At 46.2% G+C, this 11,008-nt stretch overlaps 1 protein-coding gene across 3 annotated transcripts; it reads right to left on the bottom strand.

Annotated features, from left to right (window-relative positions):
* Nucleotides 1-7,891: 7,891 nt before the first annotated feature.
* On the bottom strand, nt 7,892-10,746 carry Oxsm (3-oxoacyl-ACP synthase, mitochondrial). 3 transcript variants are annotated; one of them, XM_041662257.1, is made up of 3 exons: nt 10,614-10,746; nt 9,080-10,091; nt 7,892-8,341 (listed from the first exon to the last, which is right to left on the bottom strand). In XM_041662257.1, the coding sequence occupies exons 2-3, from the start codon at nt 10,054-10,056 to the stop codon at nt 7,939-7,941; spliced, it is 1,380 nt and encodes a 459-aa protein (XP_041518191.1). In that variant the 5' UTR covers nt 10,057-10,091; nt 10,614-10,746; the 3' UTR covers nt 7,892-7,938. The 3 variants fall into 3 exon arrangements, with proteins under 3 accessions (XP_041518191.1, XP_041518190.1, XP_041518192.1); XM_041662256.1 differs by having other exon boundaries at nt 10,589-10,653; XM_041662258.1 differs by lacking the exon at nt 10,614-10,746 and adding an exon at nt 10,438-10,564.
* Nucleotides 10,747-11,008: the final 262 nt, after the last annotated feature.

Here is an 11,008-nt window from a genome sequence, read left to right as displayed (position 1 = left end):
AAAAGACTAGAATGGCCTGAACAAAGCGTGAGTAGTTCAGCCCCACCTGTGGACACCACAGGTGGGGGCGGGGAGAGTTAGGGCTGAGATGGCTCTACTGTGCTGCACCACTCCAACTCCTTTCTGGAAGGTTTATTTTTTGTATGTATTCAAATATGCATACATTTATGTATAAAAACCTATATTTTTATCTGCAAATGGTAATTGGTCTTTCCTGTAAGGTTTTAGGGTGATTTATTTTTTTAAAGATTTATTTATTTATTTTGTATACAGTATTCTCAGTACTCTGCCTGCATGTATGCCTGCAGGCCAGAAGAGGGCACCAAATCTCATTACAGATGGTTGTGAGCCATCATGTGGTTGCTGGGAATTGAACTCAGGACCTTTGGAAGAGCAGGCAGTGCTCTTAACATCTCTACAACCCTGATTTTTAAAATTATAAATGAAGACATACATAAAAGCTGGAGAAATCAAATACCTCTATCTACAGAACCCTTTAATGGGGGCGGGGAGACTGAGATTTGGCTAAGACAGCTGACAAATTCTAGTTTCATCCTTAGTATCTACAAAAACAAAATAGCCACATTGTGCTCTTACTAAGTGAACACGGGGACATTCAGTGAAGTTCTTTCGTTCCTTCGTACAACTCAGAACAGGGTTCTGAAGAGCTCTGCTCTTCCCTCTAAGTCTAAGACCACTCTTGGTGAGGAGGCTCAGTCTTGCTCTTCAGGAGGGTGATGTGTTCCCGGGATCAAGAGTTTGCTCCTCGACCTCCATAAGGCCCCGTTGAGCTCCTGATCTGTCACTGATCTGTCACTGACCTTCCAGATTCCTAAACTGGTCTCTGAAGCGCACATCTGTAATCCTGGCACTTGAAGGTTATGATCAGCCTGGACCATATAGCATGGTCACTGTCTCAAAATACAAAAACGTAAAGGGACTTCAGATTCTTTATCCATCCAATGGAGACCACAACGTCACATAAAGGACATAACTACTTTGTGGTCTAAATGAAGCCCGCCGGCATTTGGGAGAGCAGGCCCAAGAGGCACAGATCCCTGTCATCCTCAGCAGTAAGCATATCTTCCCACCTCAATCCAGTAACCAAGATATGCCCCAGAAACATCTTCACGGGCTGACCCAATTCAAGGATGGAAGAAAACAAAAATCAAAATCAAATAAACAACAACAAAAAAAAAAAAAACAGGAAATTTGGAGCAGAAAGTGAAAGCAATAAATTGTTGAATCCTAATTTTACATTTGGAATAGTTCTTGCAAGAAGTCAAGTTGAAAGTGGATGGCAGCACTACTGACGTCATGCTGGGTGGGCTGGCAAGGGACCAACCAGGGAAGATACTCGACAGGCAAAGCTGCACTGGGGATTACTTCGTGTATTCGTTACTTTTCCTTGTTCTAATAAAAATACCATGACCAGCAGCAACTTAAGTAGGGTTTATTTTAGCTTATTGTTCCAAAGGGGGGGGGTCCATGGTGACAGGGGAGCCATGACAGCCAGTGGATGTTTGAGGTTTGAACCAGGAAGAGGCAATCAGGGAAGAGGTTAGAGCGAAAGAGATAAAATCCCCTCATAAGCAGCTGAACTGTCTCTCGAGAGATAATATCCCAACCCTGCAGCTGGAATGCTTCCTCCTTGACCTTTGTTATCTCCCTGCACCAAAGGTCATCTAGGCTGAGGAGGTGAAGTAAAGACCAAAGGAAGTTAAAAAAAATAAATAAATAAAAGACCAGCCCAGAGTCCACTTTACGGTCTACAGCTGAGACTACCTTACCCAGCACGGTGCTTTTCCGCTTCAGTAAACACCCACTTTCACCCTTTCTGAATCTTTAGGGATGTCAGTCCTGAGCGTTCAGTTCTTTGTTGGACTCTGAGAAGAACAGGGACCCCTGGGCAGCTGACCTGTAGCCCTGATCCCTTCCTTCCACTTCGCCAGAAACAGCTGGTGCAGAAAGCTGAGAGGTCACCGCTTCACCATTCACAGAGAACAGAGAACAAAGCGGAAGAGGGACAAGGCTATAGACTCTCAAAGCCCACCTCCAGTGACCTGCCTCCAGCAAGACTATCCCTCCTAATGGCTCCCTAGCCCAAACAGCATCACCAACGAGAGATCAGGTGTCCAAATGCATGGCCTACAGGCTACATTTCTATTTCAAACCACCACACTTTGGTAGCAGGAATAGCCCCCAAACTAAAAACGTATAAAGAAGTCCTGGCTTTTAATTAAAGGTCTAGGAAGTATGGGTTGGAATGGGAGAGTATTTTGATTAGGGCCATGTGAGTGGACCTTTTAAGAGCGAGGCCTTCTGTGTCACTATTACACTCGCCAGAAGCACCTGAACAGTAGAGGCAATGACTGCCAATTCGCATTAACCGGCCTTACTCACTAGCTGTGCAGAACCTCACACAAAAAGCATCCGGCTAACAAAAGTGGTGGAAATGGACCCAACAATATCCAAGTGGCCTACTAGCATAGCTTGTGTTATGCCCTCATATCTGTGACACATACTCAAGACAGAGACCCTCATAACTGTCACACGGATCCCATACCTATGACCAATAAACACTTAGAACTGAGTGAGCAGGGTCTGAACCACATTAGAATTACTGGCAGGCCAGTCTCCTGGCATCTGTGTGGATGCTGGGAATCTAAATTCTGGTCTTCCCACTTGTGCATGAAAAAGATAGAGGACAAACACCAATGATTCATGTTACTTAGGAATAACAATCTGGGTTACAGCACCAAAGCGGCCACCGTGGCCCACCAAGATGACGGCTGAGGGTGGCTGATGTTACCATCGAGGGGTTTTAATTGGGTTTTCTCCACCAGTTAAGAATTAAAAGGGGCATTGGCACAGGAGACCACTTCCTAAATATAATCCCAGCAGTGCAGACACTGAGAGAAACAATTAATAAATGGGACCTCCTGAAACTGAAAAGCTTCTGCAAAGCAAAGAACACAGTCAACAACACAAAATGGCAGCCTACAGAATGGGAAAAGATCTTCACTAGCCCCACATCAGACAGAGGTCTGATCTCCAAAATGTGCAAAGAACTCAAGAAATTGGTCAACAAAAGAACACATAACCCAATAAAAAAAATGGAGTACAGACCTAAACAGAGAACTCTCAACAGAAGAATCTAAAATGACTGAAAGACACTTAAGGAAATGTTCAACATCCTTTAGTCATCAGAGAAATGCAAATCAAAACAACTCTGAGATTCCATCTTACACCTGTAAGAATGGCCAAGATCAAAAACCCTGATGACAACTTATGCTGGAGAGGTTGTGGGGGAAAGGGAACACTCCTGCATGTAAAACTCTAGGATAACTCTAAAGCATTTCTGAAAACTCTTCTGAGCAGTAGTGCTCCCTCCTCCCCTGGGAACCAAGGACCTAACAACTTATACATACACGTACTGAAATGTTGGGAACTTTCCATCTCCCTGAATCCTTGTGAGTATTCTCCAAATAGAAATCTGTTCCTGAAATTGGGACAAGATAACCCACAGATGTCCACAGATGTTTTGACTCAGCCCCTGGGAAAGGGGCAAAGTGACCCTCAGATGTTTCCCCTTACCTCATCTGATCTGGCAACCACTCTCCAGCCAGTTACTGGTAATAGCCCTTTGAATAAGTCAATCATAATAGTTAGAGAACAACTCCCAGACTCCCCCCTTGTTTCTGTGGCTTTTTTTTTTTAAGTAGCCTGTACCAGCCATTCGGGGTCTTGTTGGCTTCTCGAATGCAGAAAGACCCTGTCATGATAGAATTAATAAAATCCTCATGCTTTTACATCCACTGTGGTGTGAGAAATGGTCTCTTGGGGCAACTCCTCCTGGTAGTTGGACTTCAGGGTCCAACATGCCTTGCTGGTGGGAGTGCAAGTTGGTACAGTCCCTTTGGATGTCAGTGTGGCAATTTCTCAAAAAATTAGGAAACAACCTTCCTCAGACCCAGTAATACCACTTTTGGGTATATATCCAAAGGATGGTCAAATTGTGCCACAAGGCCATGTACTCAACTATGTTCATAGAAGCTTTGTTTGCCATAGCCAGAACCTGGAAACAACCTAAATGCCCCTTGACCGAAGAATGGATAAGGAAAATGTGGTACATTTACTGGTACTACACAGTAGAAAAAAATAACGACATCTTGAATTTTGCAGGAAAATGGATGGAGCTAGAAAACATTATTTTGAGTGAGGTAACCCAGACACAGAAAGACAATTATCACATGTACTCACTCATAGGTGGTTTTTAAACATAAAGCAAAGAAAACCAGCCTACAAACCACAATCCCAGGGAACTTGGACAACAGTAAGGACACTAAGAGATTTACATAGATCTAATCTACATGGGAAGTAGAAAAAGACAAGATCTCCTGAGTAAATTGGGATCATGGGGACCTTGGGGGAGGGTTAAAGGGGAGAGGCAGGGAGGGGAGCAGAGAAAAATGTAGAGCTCAATAAAAATCAATTAAAAAAATAGAGACCTCAGATGCTCTGACAAAAAAAAAAAAAAACAAAAAACAAAACTGGATGTGGGGGCAGGCACTTACAACCCCAGGAATGGGAAGGCAGAAACAAGTAGAAAAAAAAAAAGAATTAAAAGGGAAATTTTTGAGCATGACATACAGCAGAAGGGAAAATTCTTAAACGCAGCAGACAAAATCAGCTGAAGAAGGGCTTTCATTAGGGGTGAGGAAATGCTTGCAGACAAGAGCAAGCACACAGAAAGGGCCCTTTGCAAAGCAAGGGGTGGATCTGGGAATCTGAAAGTCTAGCCTCTCAAGGGCTAGAGATTTTATGGGACTGGAGATGACTTCCTTTTCTAACTTAGCATAGGTCCGCTTGAACAAAGAGGGTACTTTTCTGTCTGGGAGAGTGGGCACGGCATAACAGAAGAACCCTGGAATGCCTTCCTGTAACAGGTCACAAAGCAGTTTTAGATGTGATGTAAATGCCAGTTTTGACTGAAGCACTATTTATAGATATGCAAGTGCATTTATCAAAACTCCTCTCACCACAATGAGAACAGATTTGCCCACGCCTTAGAGCTGGTTTCACAAAGCACAGTTGATGTACTTTGGAACACAAATGAGTCACGGTATCCTGTTTACCTTCCCAACACCCTTCTGGCTCGATTCCCTTCAAGGACTCAAGCTTTCTTGGGGCAGGCACCTCTCTCGACAGCCAGTGAGATTTCTGAAATCAATCGTGGTAACGGCACTCCTATCGCATCATTTCCTCTTACATTGGTCAAGGTACAGTCTGAGAAGCAAAGCCACTGAGGTGGGGGCTTCCTCTACGGATCAGGCGCTACCCAACTGTGAGAACAGCTTCAGCGGCTTCTGAAATACTGCTTGTGACCAGCTGCCTGCTAGTGCAGGAGTTTGCAACACAGGTGCAGGGAACGGAAGACAACTGGAAAGTTCCAGAAGCTAACCAGAACCCACAGACACAAGGAGGAACTGAAACCGTGACAAGTTCTTGTTTTTCCATTTTCATGGGAAGGGCCCTGAGCTAGCTAGGGTCATCCGGTGTCATGGAGCCAAAGATATACCTTTGCAGATTCAGGATTCACAGGAAGGAAAAGCAGTTGCAGGCTTACCCACTGACAAACATTAAGATCCAATACATTGGGGCTGGAGAGATGGCTCAGAAGTTAAGAGCACTGATTGCTCTTCCAGAGGTCCTGAGTTCAATTCCCGGCAACCACATGTTGGCTCACTTCTGGTGCCCTCTTCTGGCCAGCAAGCATACAGACAGAACACTGTATATATAATAAATAATTTTTTTTTAAAAAAAGATCCAATACATCTTTCATATCATTCATAAGAAATCTCTTACAACTAACCCTAAGCAAAAAGTTCAGCCCAGCCAAATGGACACAGCCATCCTACCATTTCAAATGGCTTATTACCCTCACTTCCTTGAAACTTGCTGGGTTCTCTGTAACCCAACATCTACCAGATCTTCTGACATTATCTCCCAATCTTCCACCTCTGAGGCTATTAGATTTGTTTAGTACAAATGTGCTAACTTCCACATACTGGAACAGCCTTTCTTTCTCATCTTCCCACTTATCCTGAGATTTGCTGACACTTATGTATTCAGCCTGCTTCGGGTCCTCTCTAATGCATACTGTCTTATGGCTGACAGAGCACCCGGTAAGTTGTCAGCTAAGCAAATAGATGCCAATGGACATGAATACCGATTACAGTGTCTGAGCACTAGAGATGGAGAACCACAGTCGGAGTCAATGTCATTTTAGCCTGATAAAACTAACCCAGGTGTGGTGCCACTTGGGAACCCACAGCCTGCTTGTTCTTCACGACAAGTTTGGAGTCAGCCTGAACTACAGAAAATTTGGAGCCAGCTTGTGCTACAAAGTGAGACCCTCAAGGTGGCTCAGCAGGTAAAGGTGCTTGCAGGTAAGTCTGAAGACCTGAGTTTGAGCCCTGGAACTCCTATGAAAGAGGGAGGAGAAAACCAACTCCACAAAGTTGTCCTCTGACCACCACTGTGGCACACGCACCCAAAGACATGACCCACTACCCCCACACAGATTTTGGAAACCAAGGACAAGGGGCTGGGGAGATGGCTCAGCAGGGAAGAGACAGCTGCTCTTGTAGAGGATTTGGCTCTAGGCACCCCTGTGGTGACTCACAATCATCCTTAACAGAGGTGCCAGGGGATCTGATGCCTTGTTTTGGACTCCCGGTGCACCAGGCTCACACATGGTGCGCGTACATATATGCAGGGGAAACATTAATACACGTTGTTTTAAAACTCTAAAAAGCATTAAAACAAGGACAAAGTTTTAAGTAGCATGCGGGAAAGCCGCTCATTTCTGCAGATAGGCAGATCCTCTTGACTCCGTCTCAGTGTGTGAGCCACTGGGAAAGCAGAGCCCGAGAAAAGGCAGTTTGTTTGGGGATGACTTACGGGATAGGAAGAAAAACCATAAAAGCTGCCTGGGGACAGAGTAGTGGTTAAAGATGTCTGAGCTGGGGCATGAAGCTCCATGTCACTGCGAACCCGAGGGTCTGCATGGAAGCGGAGTCCTCACTCTCCAGTAGAAGCCTCCTGCCAAACGCTTCCACTTCCCCGGTTGGGTGTCACCGCTGGGGAACTTGTTCCTCTGGCTTGAGAGAACTCCCCAAGGCAGGAAGTAGAGGGCCCACTGGCTCTTAGAGAGGGAAGCTAGTAGAACATGGCCACAGCACAAAGATAGACTGAGGGGAAAGGGGGCCTCATTTACCGAGAGTTTCTTTTTAAAAGATCTTTGTCTATTCTTCACAGCACAAATACACCCAGAATAAGAAATGCCAAACCAGTTTCACTTCCTCCTTCTGAGAAACGAACACTTGAAAGTTTGGAGAAATTCCATTATCAACACCTAGATCGGTGAACAGGTCAGCACTGGTCGACAGCTGTCCTCGGAGGATGCTGACTGATGACACACCATCCTACACGTATCATATACTTCCTATATGCTGTAGAAAAATGGTGTCCCTGGAGTTACAACATGCAGCAACACAGCCTTGCTTGGAGGAGTTGCTCTAAAAAAATCCCCGAAAAGGACAGGAGTGGAGGAAATAGCACCAAAAGTTATTTGATTCAGAGCATTAGGAAAATATAAATCAACAGTTCATGTATACAGGCTATTTTGTCCCCCAGAAAACATAAGGCAATGCCTAGAGACAAATCTGGCTGTCACTAGTTGCCACAGAAATCTCACAGGAGATGTCAAGTTGCTACAAGTACCCACAAGGCACTGGGCAGCTTCTTTCCTAGCAAAAACTACCCTACTACAAACACCAATTGTGTTAAAGACATCTGATCATTGATATTAAATATGTGTGTATTATTTACACATTTAAATACATTTAATTTGATACAATTAAAAGCCAATGTTTACATGCTAGCGATACAAAGTGTTGCGTTAGTACCACCAAACCCAAAGGAATTGGTGAGTCCAATTCGCCGACCCTCGGGTTTCCATTCCTGCGCCTCCAGAGGAACGTAATTGAGATCAAATTCTGGCTCCGTACAATCCAGGTTTAAAGTCGGTGGGAGTTTTTGATGGTAACAAGCCAGTGCGGTAAAAGCTGCCTCAGCCGCCCCTGCAGCCCCCAGCAGATGCCCGGTGGCTCCCTTTGTGGAGGATACAGCAAGGGCCCCGGCGTGATCTCTAAAGAGCCTCTTGATGGCTCTGTTTTCAGCAGCATCACCCAGTGGTGTGGAGGTGGCGTGTGCATTGACATAGGATATCTGTTCAGGCAACACACCTGCATCTTTTACAGCAGCAGCCATGCATCTAGGAAGAAAAGAAAATTATCAAATGTAGTTTAATTTTAACAGGAGATTGTTCACCTGAGGAGCTTGTGTAAAGAAATAAAGGTTTCCAAGTACACCAGGTAAGCTCCATCCTGAGTGTCATAGCAGAGACCCCATGATCCACGAAGCCAAAAATAGCTAGTATTTGCCTTTACAGGAAATCCCGTGAACTCCTGGCAGGTTTAACTTGATAAAACATAGCATGGTCTAAGCTAAGAAAGTAACATATTATCTTGGACTGTTTTCAAAATATGGTCTTTAGTCTGGAGCTAGCTAGAGATGTAGACTTCTGAGTGTCAACCCAGATGCACAGCCAGAATCCACAAGCAGCACTCTAGCAAGACCTCAGGGTGATGCAGCTGAGAAATGCCGCTCTGTAAGGAACAGAACCCACCAGACACACCTAGCAGGCTTCGTCTATATTCTCCAGGTCTGCTAAGGGTTCAAGGGGAGACTGAGGAAGGGAGCAAAATGATTGCCAAACAGGGAGTCAGCAAAGACACAGCTCTACTGGATTTGACTAAAGTCCATTCAATTTTTGTTTAAAGATGTTTGAATGTTTTCAAACATTTCAAGCAAAGAATTTTTAAAAAATACATTCAGTCTAAGATAGAAATATATACATACTATACACCACAACCAGATAACTTTTTTTAAAATTTGAATTCTAGTAGTGTCTTACAGGGGAAAAAAAAAATTTAACAGAACCAGTTTTTACCTGAAGGCACCTTCTCCTTCAGAATCAGGGGCTGTTATGTGACCAGCATCCCCTGAGAGTCCATAGCCCAGAACTTCTGCATAGATCCGGGCACCTCTCTGAAGAGCATGCACATGTTCTTCTAGCACCAGCACAGCAGCACCCTCGCCCATGACAAAACCATCTCTCTCTGGATGAAACGGTCGGCAGGCCAGCTTGGGATCTGGGTTTGTGCTCAGAGCCCGGGCTCTAGAAAACCCAGCAAGAGATAATGGACTAATGCAAGCATCTGTGCCCCCAGCCACCATCACATCTGCATCGCCGTGGGCTATAAATCTGAAGGAGTCTCCCACCGCATGCGCTCCTGTTGTGCAGGCTGTGGACACCGCGTGATTGGGGCCTTTGAGTTTATAGCGAATGCTGACCTGTCCCGCAGCCATATTGATCAAAATCTTAGGGACAAAGAACGGGCTGACTTTATTATAACCTTTGGTTTGAAACATCAAAGCCGTTTCAGAAACAACTTCAAGAGGAACCATGCCCATGCCAATGGCAACACCAGTCGCCATCTGATCTGCTTCTAACTTCGGATGCCAGCCGGAGTCTTTCAGGGCCAACTCTGCTGCCCCGATGGCCATGATGGTGGGAGATGACATGGACTTGGTGTCCGATTTGGGCACAAAGTTTTGTTCATTGAACTGACCTTCCTCAGTACCTCTTGGCACATAAGCAGCCACACTGCAAGGAATACTCTTGTACTGGTCACCAACGACAGAAACAATCCCACTCTCTCCTCGGAGAAGCCGCTCCCAAACTAGCTGAGTGCCAACACCAAGTGGGGTCACCAGCCCGATGCCTGTGATGACAACTCGCCTACGCGACGTGGCTGCTGGCAGAACTCCAGAAGACTGGCGTTTGTTTATTAACCAACAGCATGACGCTGGATGTGGAGGAGAGCCTGCGGCTTTTAGAAATTTTTGTAAGCCGTTGGACAACATGGTTGAAATTCACAAGATCAGAAACACGTTTATTCCTGGAACAGACCACAAGAGACAGAAAGGGTCGTTTAAACAATGGAAGGGTCTAACGATTACCCTAGATGTGCTTGCCGTCACGTGCGAAATGCTGCAGAGAAATGCCACCCTCGTTTGGACGCAACTTTCTTTTTTAAGCTACGAGGGACCTCAGGCAGCCGATAGCCAGCTCACTAGTTTTCAGGAAAATTGGACAAGGAAAACCTCGAGGCCAGCCCACTCTGATCAGATTACAGCGGGCATCCTTCTTTGGGCTCACCGAGGACTACTGTACTGTGTGGGCTGAGTCTACGTGGCACGCCCACGGCCATCGCGGGCCTATTCTGGGAGGCGCCCTCTACCTACTTCCGGAGGCCCCGTCACAGCCCTCGCAGCCGTGGCAGGCAGGCGCCCGCACTTCCCGGGGTCAGCATTAGGAGCTCTCAGGGCTCCACGATCACGCCACGCCCTTCACCCCCACCCTGAAACCCGGGTGCACTCCGACCGCGGCCGCTACCTGAAACAAGAATGCCGGCGCCCACCTTATGCGCATGCGCACACTGGCCCACAGATGCATTTCCGCCCGGAGACTGGTGCCTGGTGTCAGAGGTCGGACAAGCGGGGCAGGACTTCCGCCGGGCTCCCGGGCTGAGTTCTCCTGTCAGCCTCCTCTAGCTGAGGCATAGCGGTGACGCATTGATGTGTCGGTGTTGCCAGAGATGGGATGGAGTCATTTCCTCGGGACATTCCGGGGAGGACAAAAAGCGGTAGCCTCAGTCAGGCTCCCTGGTATCTGGGAGGAAAGCAGCTAATAGAACTCTCGAGAATGCCACACATGAAACCGAGGTCGTTTGACCAGATCATCCAAATGCCACGCAGCCACTGAAAACAATGCTGCAGGTGACAGTTTCGTAATGTGCAAAGACGCCGAGAGCAT

The sequence above is a fragment of the Microtus oregoni genome, unplaced genomic scaffold, assembly GCF_018167655.1.
Source record: "Microtus oregoni isolate MIOR12 unplaced genomic scaffold, Mior012 000013F_ref0000133, whole genome shotgun sequence".
Lineage (NCBI taxonomy): Eukaryota > Metazoa > Chordata > Mammalia > Rodentia > Cricetidae > Microtus > Microtus oregoni.
The sequence above is the reverse complement of the archived record's forward strand: the minus strand, read 5'-3'. Positions and strand labels throughout refer to the sequence as shown.

Bases quoted from the DNA above. Each gene is read 5' to 3' on its own strand.
- Oxsm (XM_041662257.1), bottom strand. From the start codon at position 10,056: ATGTTGTCCAACGGCTTACAAAAATTTCTAAAAGCCGCAGGCTCTCCT. The intron at 8,342-9,079 runs GTAAAAACTGGT...TTTTCTTCCTAG, and splicing joins GAAGGAGAAGGTGCCTTCAG to ATGCATGGCTGCTGCTGTAA.